General features: G+C 43.2%; 1 protein-coding gene across 1 annotated transcript in view; it reads left to right on the top strand.

Annotated features, from left to right (window-relative positions):
- The first annotated feature begins 446 nt into the window (after window positions 1-446).
- PTPRN2 (protein tyrosine phosphatase, receptor type N2) overlaps window positions 447-11,890 on the top strand; it is a 636,077-nt gene continuing 624,633 nt past the window's right edge. The window contains exons 1-3 of the mRNA XM_025197792.1: window positions 447-453; window positions 543-660; window positions 5,955-6,117. Coding sequence (XP_025053577.1) covers window positions 6,091-6,117 — 27 coding nt within the window. The 5' untranslated portion in view covers window positions 447-453; window positions 543-660; window positions 5,955-6,090. The remainder of the gene's footprint in view (window positions 454-542; window positions 661-5,954; window positions 6,118-11,890) is intronic.

Raw genomic sequence — 11,890 nt, 5'->3', positions numbered from 1 at the left:
ATTGTACATGCTTGGCTTTCCCCGAAGAGGTAAGTGGGGGAAAGGGCAGTATACTGCATTTATTGAGAGGTGGCCAGAAATGAACAAATTGCCTGAGTAAAATAACTTCTTGTCAGATATCACTAATGAGTTAGAGAAGTCCGTCTTCCACATGGTTGAGCCAGATATAACTTTTTCAATAACTAACCATAATTACATTTTATCATATACCAGAATTGGTTTGTAGCACCATACCAGTAGCCATGCTAAAAGCCTTGGGTGTAATCTCTTCCTCCATCAGAACACCCACTGTTTTCCAAGAGGAGAGCACTTCTAACAGGGTCAGTATTTAGAAAAGTCTGATTAATAAAACTGTTTGCAGGAGAAGAGGACCTGCAGTTCAGCCCCTGAATTACTCAGAGATCAAGCAAAACTTCTGCAAGCAAAACTTCTGTTTACATCATTGTTTTTTATGTAAGAGATTTTTGTCAAGCTTAACTGCTAAAATTGGTCGGTTAGTTAGTTCTCTTCATTTGCTTTGTTTTCTTGTCCTTACTTATCAGGTTTTACCTGGCAAGATGATTACACGCAGCGTGTTATTGCCCAGGAACTCTCAAGCATTCATAAAATCCACAACTGGCATCCTGATGTCTTCTCATCCAAGGGGTCCGACATACCAAGGTAAGTCTTCAGTGGTGTTATGGGCTATAATGATGTCTTTGAAGATGATGGAATGTCTCCACAATCAAATTCCTATGCACAATACTCAACATATCATACATAGACTGAGCAGAAATCAGTGACACAATAGTATTTAAAATATTGTTAGGAACAGGAGTTGGAATAACTGAGAACTACAGACACCGTGACCTAAATCATTTTATGAGTCAAATTGCAGCATTTTATGAGTCTAATTGTAGCCACTTAATCAGATATTTTTGCTACTTGCATGGATTTTAGATACTTTCACCACCATGCTCCACCATACTTAAAAGGCATCTACTGAAGTGTTGGGTTCTGTACCTGTTCCTGTACCCATGGCAGGGGACACAGTGTAGAGATCCCCAGTGAGCACTAATGGACAGGGTTTGGGAGTAGAATAGTTAAAAAATACATAAAGACTGTAAAAAAAACAAAACAAAACCCCAAAAAACAAAAAACCTAAAGAAGGCCTAAAATAGTTTATCTGTTCTACATACAATGATGTAGTTTTTAAGGTATAAAATTCCAGGAATTACTGGGCTAAGATGATATGTCTCTCTGGAAACCTTCCAGTGTTATGATGCTCCAAAATTTTTAGCCATCATGCGCAGGATTTTGGGCTATACATTCATCTTCACCTCGGTCCACTGTGCAACTGAGTAAGAACTTCTATATAGTGTGGATAAAAATTATGTCTCTGGTAGATTGTTCTCTTAGAAAATAAAAATGTAGGCTTGAAAGAAGACATACGTTACAGTAGAGTTAGTCTGTATGGCTAGGTACAGATGTTACATTTAATGAACTTTAAGCATGCAGAAGGGTCTTTACAGCTCTAACAGAACAGACATTCATGGCACATAAAGAACTTCAAAATGGTGAATCCTGCTCTAATTGATGGATGTGTACCTAAAGTGCTTTCTGTTAGAGTGCTTTGTTGAATGCCTGTGCCAGATCTCATTGGGGGTTAACTTAGAGCGTGATTGCCGCCATCTCATGTGGCATTGTGCAGAGCTGCACTCTAGCCTTGGGCACAGCTCGTTTGCTCTTCCCGAGAGCTGAGCTAGCCCTGTGCCCCCAGCTGTCACTGACCTGAGTCAGTGACATCCTCTGATCCTGGCCCCACGCAAAGCCTAGATTTGGGGAAGGAGGTTTCTATGCTAACAGTGGTCCTGGCCCTACGGCACTCTACAACCTGGGTGGGGGGAAGGAGGGGCAGGAGGAGGGTGGCACTGAGGGGGAAGGAGTCTGAGGTCTCTCTCCTGGCAGCCACCCCAGGGAAAGGGCTCTGGCTCTGGGGTCTGTCCCCCCACAGCAGCCTTAGCCATTATATAGCTATATCTATCTATCTATATAATAAATTAAATGATCAAAGGTGGCAATATGGCATCACAGAATGTTTTATTATAGGTGGCATGTAATAAAACAATGTAAAGTCCTTTAATGAGTCATTAATCCCCACAGTTTCCCTTTTAGGAAGAAAGTAGACTCAGACACTTGTAAGGTAAATTGACTTAAGTTAAATTAATGCATCTGTTGTCTGGAGGAGCAGAGAACATGGAATTTCATGTGCACAAAAATAACAAGCAAACGGGGAAATTGGTTGCAAGATGAAAGTTCCTTCTGTTGGAGATGACTGGTGTGTACATGATATTTCATGCGTCCCTATTAAATCTGAGGAAAAACACTGTTGGAAAAAGGATCTAAGGTAAAGGAAAAAATCATTTTGGTTAGAAGGAATAAGTGACAGTTCCGTTTATTGGTGCAATTAAGCAGAACCGTAGAAGTTTCCTACCAACTTAAATTTAGAAAGTAGAGAGTAATATTATTTATTTAATAAAACCATCATTAAGGTTTCTGCTGTTTTAAAAAAGGGAGGATCTCTTTAGCTTACAAATCACAGCATCTATTAGTTGCACAGCATCTATTGAAGAGTGCTATGTTTCTGCAGTGTAGTGGTTTGGATTTTGAATACCAGCAGTCAATAAAATTTTAAGTTCTAATTTTTCTAGGAAACATACATTGTTATCTTTATGTAAGAACAATATATTAATTATCTAAAAATTTGCATTACTACATATAACATTAACTTTATGCTTTATGTTCAGTAGTTATTTGCATTCAATTTCCTTGTTTTAAAATAAATTGGACACTAACTATATAGCAAAATAAATGTACAACAGGTCCCTAACTCTACTTGCAAACTACTTTTCCCTTCATGTTTTTTCTGTTTCTCCTGAATGCCTTTGTGAGCTTTAAAAAAGATATTTTAATACTGTGCTAATCACAGTTCATTTAGAAGGCATTTTACTTTGTGTTAACTAGGTTAACGGTAAGGATGTTAAATAAACTGCAAAGGTATTTAAATTTCCTAGAAGTATGTGTCAGATACTTAAAAAAAAAAAAAAAAGGAACTCTTCATTTAAAACATTGCAATGCAATATATTTTTAATTGTTCATTTTACATGGAAAGATAAAAAAAAATTCTCAAAATATAGTTAGTACTAAATTTTAATGTAATTTGGGATGATTATCATCTCTTGATCAGGTAGAAAAGTCCAAGTGATAACTCCCTTGTTTCACTATCAAAGTAAGTGACAATATAGCTGCCATAAATAGGAGCTTGAAAAACAGAAACTTAAATTCTGCCTTCATATATGTACACGATTCCCACTGACTTCACTGGGATGTCTGAAGGTAGAATTTGGTCTTGCACCTCAATTTTGATTCCCTTTCTTCTTTAAAAAAAAATGAAGAAAGAAGAAATGTGATATTGCAGATTAACTGATGTGTGAGGAAGGAACACTTGAGTTTGTAGTTCCTTCTGGGATGAGAGCTTTTTGGATTTTTTGGTCTCTGCTGAAGCAGAATGAATACTGACCTACAGACTTCAAAGCTGGTACAGCATATGAGCTTGATTTCAAACTAAATAGATCAGGAAGGAAAAGGGGAGTTTTAGTTTGCTTCAGATAGTCTGACCTGGACTTGCAGTCTATCAAATTCTGGAACAGTGGAAGAGAATACTGATGTACCAGAATGTATGTACATGGATGCAAATAGCATAGAAATCAAACAAAAATTTCAGTAAATTAGTGCAAGGATCCTATAATTCTCTATGCAGAAGTAACTATAGGTCTACATCTTACTGGACACCAACTGGTCCTCTTCACTTCTCTATCCTGTATGCTGGCTGAAAGGAGCAGCATGTGACTCTACATGCCCTGTATAAGGCCTGGGGAGTCTTCCTTCTGGACAGGAGCTGTGTGTGCAGCCATAACACTGTCTTCCAAAGAACCCCCAGGTATAGAGGGTGCTGTTTGGCACAGCTGCAGCTCACAGTACTGCAGATAGTCTTGGCAATGATTTGAAGACAGCTTGCCAGAATTTCTGCAGTCTTTCATGGTTCTCTACTTTAAGCTGAGGACTAAGGTGCAGCCCAAAATAAGGAAGGTACAAAGCATGTGAAGTATGTGGAACCCTTGGCACTCCTCTTGGGCTGCCAATTCTCTGCTGCATCTCCTAGCATCTTATCCCTTGCCAGTTGACTCAGTCTGTGCTGCTGCATTCACTCTGGATCGTCTCTCTGTTTCCCGGACAATGCAATGCCCAGGGGGGATTGCTACCCAAAACAACCCGTTGTTGAGGCATAGTGAGGGAAGTCATGGGGACATGATTCTGACATGACTTCCTCCAGCATAATATCCTATAACTTCTGTACAGTAACGCCAAAGTTACACTGTTATAATGGAGATTAAAAGAGGACATGTAGGTTGTAGCTGTGTTGGTCTAAGGACATAGGCAGACAAGGTTCCTTGGGTGAATCTGATACCTTACTGGACACCAACTGGTCCTCCTCACTTCTCTATCCTTTATGCTGGCTGAAAGGAGCAGCATGTGACTCTACATGCCCTGTATAAGGCTATTTGGGTTGGTCTAATAAAAGATATCAGATTCACCCAAGGAACCTTGCCTGATTACAAGAGGGAACACTTAATTCAGATACAAACTTGTAAATAAATCAAATGTGGGGTCAGATTTTAGAAGACAACTTTCAGTATAACTCTGCTCTCTAAGCGGTCCCCTTGTGAATGCAGAGAAGAGCACTAGCCACAGCAGACTGCTGATATTTAAAGTAAAATCTTGCATTCTGTTTGAGCCCCATTGGGCTCCTTCAGCTTGAGTCCTTGGTCGGGGAGGAGGGGGTGGAGGAGTGGTGACATCCAAATGTGATGTAGCTTCCAAATTAGATGTCACTCATAGTAAAATATGCAGAGCTGTGACCCTCCTCCTCCTTTCCTTGGAGAGGTGAGGAGTGAAGGAATGAGGAATGGAGTAGTTAACAATGTTGACACTTAAATTATCATCACCGGGACTCAAATATCTTGCAGAGATAGATGAGTGTAGGTGTTAACACCTCAGAACTATTGTTGAAGGCTCTCTGCAGGCTTGCACAGACACTCCCACAGCAGCTACTCTTTGTAATTTTCTTTGCAGCCACAACAGTTAGAAACTTCCTTTCAATTTTTGCTCAAAAAAGGATCTGCAGAACGAGAGCAGCTTTAGACAAACACCAGATCACCGAGTACTGGCTCAGGCTAAACTCTGACTCGAGCTAAATATAATCTATTAAAAATGTATATACAAAATGTGTGTAAAGGTAATCTGCAAATCCCATTTACGAATGAATCTCGCTTACATTTATAAGAATGTCATGAGACTGGAGGACTCATGTTCAAGCCTGTGACCTCTTTTCTTCACTTTCCTGGAGTCTGCGCCTTGGTCAATGATAAGCTGTTTGACTGCTCAGTGTCCTTAGCTAACAGCTTCTTTGCATTCTGTAGGGCAGTATGTAAGTCCTCCAGGCCCAAAGGAAATGGATTTTGATGATAGTTTAGTAATTTCTTCGAAGTCCCATTGAAGTCCCATCTGTTTAGGGTGCAGTCTAATGCTGCCTCTTTAATATTTACAAATACTCTTTTTTCCTCTAAACATAATTTTACCCCGATTGATTATTAATTGATTTGTTCCTGGATGATTAGTATAGCACATTGCTTTATTAATTTACAAGTGGACTTTTGCTTTTACTTTTCTCCCAGAGCTATAAAAATATCCCACGTCTTCTAGCATTGTGTTAAATTTTTTAGGGTTTTTTAAGAGCATTTGCATAGCATGAACTACTGTAGATTCAGATGGAAAATATTATTCCTTATTTTTGCTGAGTACAGTGTGTATCATTTTATGTTGGTAACATTCTTTTTTTTGGTTTTGATGTGCAGGCTTTCAAAGCAGATTGCTGATAATGAAAGGAATTACAAGCTGGGAAAGGATGTGAACTTGGCCAAGTCTCTTCAGCAATATCTTACATACCTAGGTATTCTCACCCAGTCTACCGTTCCAAATTTATACCCGAGGATGAAGAATGACAAGGCTTCTGTTAAGGTGCTTTCTACATTTAAAAAAAATAATTTCTCTTCTCTTCTCTTCTCTTCTCTTCTCTTCTGACTTCACTCCATTTCTTAATCTCCCCTTCTACCGTGCCAGCCAACTGTTGTTTAAGACACAGAGGCTACTGTATAAAAGCAGCCTCCAGAAAAGGAATGAGCTGATTAAGGATATGCTTCTGTTATGCTCTGTTGTTACAGCATCTGAACCACCCTCCCCCCCACATGCATGTACTTCCATTGAAATGCATTGTAAAATATTTTACGCAGAAAGGGTTGTGCATTTACCTGAACTCAAAAGATATATGCCCACCTATTTCTTTTTCGTAGAATTGTGTCTGTCCATCTCTTCTAAAAGAAATCCAACTGGCTCTACAATGGACTAGATATGTTTATGACTAGGATCATGTGCTACACTTGTCTGCAATAGCAAGGGCTTGCACTTAATGATCCTTCTCTCCTTATGTCCTGTACTCCCAAAGGTCCATCAAGTCCAAAAGCAACATTCTAGTTGGAAGAAACTGGGAGTTATTCATCTTCTCTGAAATGTGCTGGCAACATGTAACGTGTTAATGTATTGACTGCTTGCATGCTGCTTAGGCAGCAGGTATGCCTGAGCTGGATTTCTGAGAGTCAGAGCAATTTGCATATGGAAAAGAGACTTTACTGGTGATCCACTGAGTATTTATACCACACTGACAAATATTTTTTGTGTTTTGTACACCAGTCTAATGAGACCATCTGCACTAGCAGAATCCCAACAGTTTTACAGGTTGTGCCTGATTCTTTGTTTAACTGTAACGGGTCTGAAGTATATTCTAGCTAGAAATAATAATAATAATAAAAAAAAATCCCAAATGTTATGGACTGGAATCAGAAGCAGTAATTCACAATTTATGGAATACAACAACAGGTGCTTCTCAAGGGTAAGAGATGATTTCAGGCAGCAGAAAGGTAGCTTTAGGAACTAATGAATGGCCTGCTCCCTGTGGTGCCGTACCTCGGCCTTTTTGGATTTTGGTTTTTGAGTCTGAAGGCACGGAATAAGGTTGTTATTTTTTTGAAGCGTTGTCCTTTAGGGAAGTAAAAATTTGTCAAAAAAAGTATTTCTGTGGGTCTGGTACTGACACGCAAGTTCATAAATAATCCATCTGGCTGAGCTCTTCTGTGGGGAAGCCTGCCGTGATGACACCACCCACCACCACCACCGAGCGTTGCCATGGCGATAGGGACTGAGAAGCCTGGGGGAGTGGGATAAAGAGCAGCAAATCTGGAAATGAAGCATGTATAGAAACAAATTGTAGGATTTTTTCCACTGAGGAACATTTGAAAACAACAGCTAGCGAGTCAGACCACGTCACCTGTGCTATAAAATAGAAATCAAACAAAAGGTTGGGGGAGAGTCTCAGAAGCTAATGAGTATTGCTTTTTACACTGTCCTACCCACCTTTTCTCCCCTCTCAAATTCAAAGGCAATTGCCGGTCTTTACAGAGAATCAAGTGGAGCCTTCCATATTTATACCCCGGATCACTGCGTTATTAAACGCACAAAGCACAAGTTAGTCTGTTCGAGAAGCCTCTAGACAACTGGTAAGAAATGTTACCTCGGAAAGGAAAGTAACTTTAAGAACAGCATTTAATGCTGTCATGCCACCTGGAACAGGTGTAGGGTTTGTCCAATTTGATTGCACATTGTCACAGAAACTTTGTGATTTCTTACTATTTTTTCCCAAATATGGATACCTTCTGAGCAAACATTAAATGATTTCATTGCCTCCCACCTGTGTTCTTGGCACCTTTTGACTGTCCTCATTTAAAACACAGGAGCACCAGAGGCACAAATTCTGCTCTCACTTAATGTTGCTACCCTTCACCTCCTACCTTTTCTCTCTCCTCCTAATAAACCGTCCTCTTCTCAGATTCTTGCTAAAACCCAAGTTCATTTATTTTCCTTTGTCATCTTACTCCTGTTTATTTTGCTACCACATCTCCCCACAAGCTGCTGGGACTTGAGGGGATGGAGGGTGAAGCTTGTAGGAATAGCGTTTAGTGTTATAAAACAAGGGCTACAATTAGGTCAAACAAGAAACTATAAAATTGCTCCAATGGATGTGAACAGCTGGTTGAAGATATAGTAGTGGCTGAATGTCCATAATGGTGTCCTGAGAGAACTGTGGGCAAGATTGAAAAAAATGAGTACCTAAAATTAGTCGCCTAAGTTTTCACTTGGGAATTGAAGTATGGGTTTATAATAGGAGGCTAATAAAAAAAAGGTGTCCTGTAATTTTCCTTCTATGTCTTATATACAGTGTGTCCATGTGCAAATGCTCTGGGGTGGGTTTACTGTACAGTCAGGGCAATGCGTAGGGGGTGCACACAAGTGTACGTTCACCCCCTGAGCATGGTGGTGCACTCCCTATATAAAGATGCCACCAACACTGATGGCAGTGCCTGTAGGTGGTCACCGCTCGCCATCCCACTGCCAGCAGCGCTGACGGCATCTGCGGGTGGTCCACGATTCCCCACACTGGTGGCAGCAGCAGGTGGTCGCCAACCCTTGGTTGGAGCTCACCACCCTGTTCTCCCCGGCTGCTGACAGTGCTGGCAGTGACTGCAGGAGCTCCTCCGCTTACTGCTGCCACACTCCTGCCGCTGCTGTGCCCCCCCAGCTACTGGGGCACGCATCATTAATGTCTAAAGTAATTTATTCTAGAGTAAACGCACCCCAGGCAGGCTTCTACATGTGCTGGGAAGTGGGAGCAGATTTGCTGCTCATGGTACCAGTCTGCTCCTACTACTGCAGGGCCTGCAATGGCCCCCTGCAGCTTCTAGGGGGAGCCCTAGGCTCCCCCTAGGTGCTAGCCCAGGAGCTGAAAGGGAGCACAAGGCCAGGAGACAGCTGTCTTCTGGGCTGGGAGACTGTTTCCTGCCCTCAGGAACTGCCTGCTGCCAGGGTGGGCTCCACCACCCTGTGTGATAAGAACCTCCCAGCCCCCGCTCCATTATACTGGAGCTGGGCAGCAGCATAAGAATCTCCCAGACTCTGCTCCGCAATCACGATTGCAGAGCAGGGGCTGGGAGCTCCCTGCTGCTTGGGCAGGGAAACATTGTCCATCCCTGGTTTTTGGCCATGGAGCCCACCCCAGCAGCAGGCAGCTTCTGGGGGCAGGGAGAGATCTCCTGCCCCCTGCTGCCTGGTTGACCGGGAGCGCATTTGCTCCTGGTTGGCCATCTACCCATCTTATACAGTGCAATAAGTAATCACAATTCAATTTGCTACTAGTATTTACAAGTAGCAAATTTACTCTCAGTTAGAGCAAATTACTGTGCAATAAGCATCTGCACATGTAGATGGTGATGGTACCAGTCTGCTCCTACTACTGCAGGGCCTGCAATGGCCCCCTGCAGCTTCTAGGGGGAGCCCTAGGCTCCCCCTAGGTGCTAGCCCAGGAGCTGAAAGGGAGCACAAGGCCAGGAGACAGCTGTCTTCTGGGCTGGGAGACTGTTTCCTGCCCTCAGGAACTGCCTGCTGCCAGGGTGGGCTCCACCACCCTGTGTGATAAGAACCTCCCAGCCCCCGCTCCATTATACTGGAGCTGGGCAGCAGCATAAGAATCTCCCAGACTCTGCTCCGCAATCACGATTGCAGAGCAGGGGCTGGGAGCTCCCTGCTGCTTGGGCAGGGAAACATTGTCCATCCCTGGTTTTTGGCCATGGAGCCCACCCCAGCAGCAGGCAGCTTCTGGGGGCAGGGAGAGATCTCCTGCCCCCTGCTGCCTGGTTGACCGGGAGCGCATTTGCTCCTGGTTGGCCATCTACCCATCTTATACAGTGCAATAAGTAATCACAATTCAATTTGCTACTAGTATTTACAAGTAGCAAATTTACTCTCAGTTAGAGCAAATTACTGTGCAATAAGCATCTGCACATGTAGATGGTGATGCTTACTGTGCAGTAATTTGCTCTAATTGGGAGTAAAGTATTTTGTGTACCCATTATGTGTTTGTATTATATAAAGTGACAAATTTGCAGTTTCATCAAGTTGCAACCCAACTACTTATCATTATAAAGTGTACAGATAACAAAACAGGGTAGTCAGGCCTTCTGTCCTTTGCATGGTCACTTTGAGGGTCACCTTACACCCAACAGCAACAACTAGTTGTAATAACTATATTTGGAATTCGATCATGTGACAGAATAAATTTACTCTGCAATTTACCTTCCATTAGAAAAACCTTTTTTGACTCTGTTGCATGCACCAGTTTGACTGTCCCACTACTTTTCTTAGTTTCATAGTTGGTAGGGTCAGAAGGGACCTGAGCTCATCAAGTCCGACCCCCTGCCATGGGCAGGAAAGAATTTTGGGGTCAAATGACCCCGGCTAGCCTCCTTTTGAAGACCCCCAGGGTAGGAGAGAGCACCACTTCCCTTGGAAGTTGGTTCCAGATCCTAGCCGCCCTGACTGTGAAGTAGCGCTTCCTGATGTCTAGCCTGAACCTACTCTCAGTCAACTTGTGGCTGTTATTCCTAGTTATTCCTGGTAGTGCTTAGGGGAACAGGGACTCTACCATTGCTTGCTGGTCCCCCTTGGCCAGTTTATAGACGATCACAAGGTCCCCTCTCAGCCTTCTCTTGTGGAGGCTGAACAGGTTCAGGTCCCATAGCCTCTCCTTGTAGGGCCTGCCCTGCTGGCCCCTGACCATGCGGGTGAGCCCTCCTTTGGACTCTCTCAATGCTGTCCAGATTCCTCCTGAAGTGCGGTGCCCAGAACTGGATGTAGTACTCCAACTGTGCCTGACCAATGTTGCATAGAGGGGGAGGATCACCTCCTTGGACCTGCTTGTGATGCATATGCGGATTCATGACAAGGTGCGGTTAGCTTTACTAACAGCATCTTCGCATTGGCGTCCCATGTTCATCTTGGAATCAATAATGACTCCAAGATCCTTTTCTGTCACTTTTTTGACAAAAGGGTGTTCCCCAGCCTATAGGTATGCTGCTGGTTCTTTCTCTCTTGGTGCAGTACCTTGCACTTGTCAGTACTGAATCCCATCCTGTTCTCATCTGCCCACCCCTGTAACCTGTTCAGATCTAGTTGTAGCCTGTCCCTCCTCTCTAGTGTGTCCACCTCTCCCCACATCTTAGTGTCATCCATAAATGTGAACAAGGTGCTTTTCACCCCCTTGTCCAAGTCACTGATGAAGATGTTAAATAGTGCGGGCCCGAGGGCCGAACCCTGGGGGACGCCACTGCCCACGTCCCTTCAGGTCGAAAATGACCCATCCACCACCACTCTCTGGGTGCAGCCCTCCAGCCAATTTTAACCCATCTGACTGTGTAGGCATTGACACTACAGTCGCCTAATTTTTTAATGAGAATGGGGTGAGAGACAGCGTCGAAGGCCTTCCTAAAGTCCAGAAAGAGTACGTCCACTGTGACACCTGTGTCTAAGAATTTTGTGATCTTGTCGTAGAAGGCAACCAGGTTGGTCGGACAGGACCTGTCCCTAATGAACCTATGTTGGTTGTCCCTAAGCATAATCTCCCCTGCTTGTCCCTTGCAAATGTGCTCCTGGATAATTATCTCAAAGAACTTCCCCAGGACCGAGGTAAGACTAATGGGCTTATAGCTTCCTGGGTCCTCCTTCCTCCCTGTTTTGAAAATGGGGACCACATTAACCACATTCGAGTGCCATGAGTGCTCATAAAGCTGTGCCAGGTGTCCTGCAATGACCTCTGCCAATTCCCTCAGTACCCTGGGGTGAAGAGCGT

The sequence above is a fragment of the Alligator sinensis genome, unplaced genomic scaffold (assembly GCF_000455745.1).
Source record: "Alligator sinensis unplaced genomic scaffold, ASM45574v1 scaffold601_1, whole genome shotgun sequence".
In the NCBI taxonomy this organism is placed as follows: Eukaryota; Metazoa; Chordata; order Crocodylia; family Alligatoridae; genus Alligator; species Alligator sinensis.
Note: the sequence above shows the minus strand (reverse complement) of the source record. Positions and strands in the feature narration are given on the sequence as shown.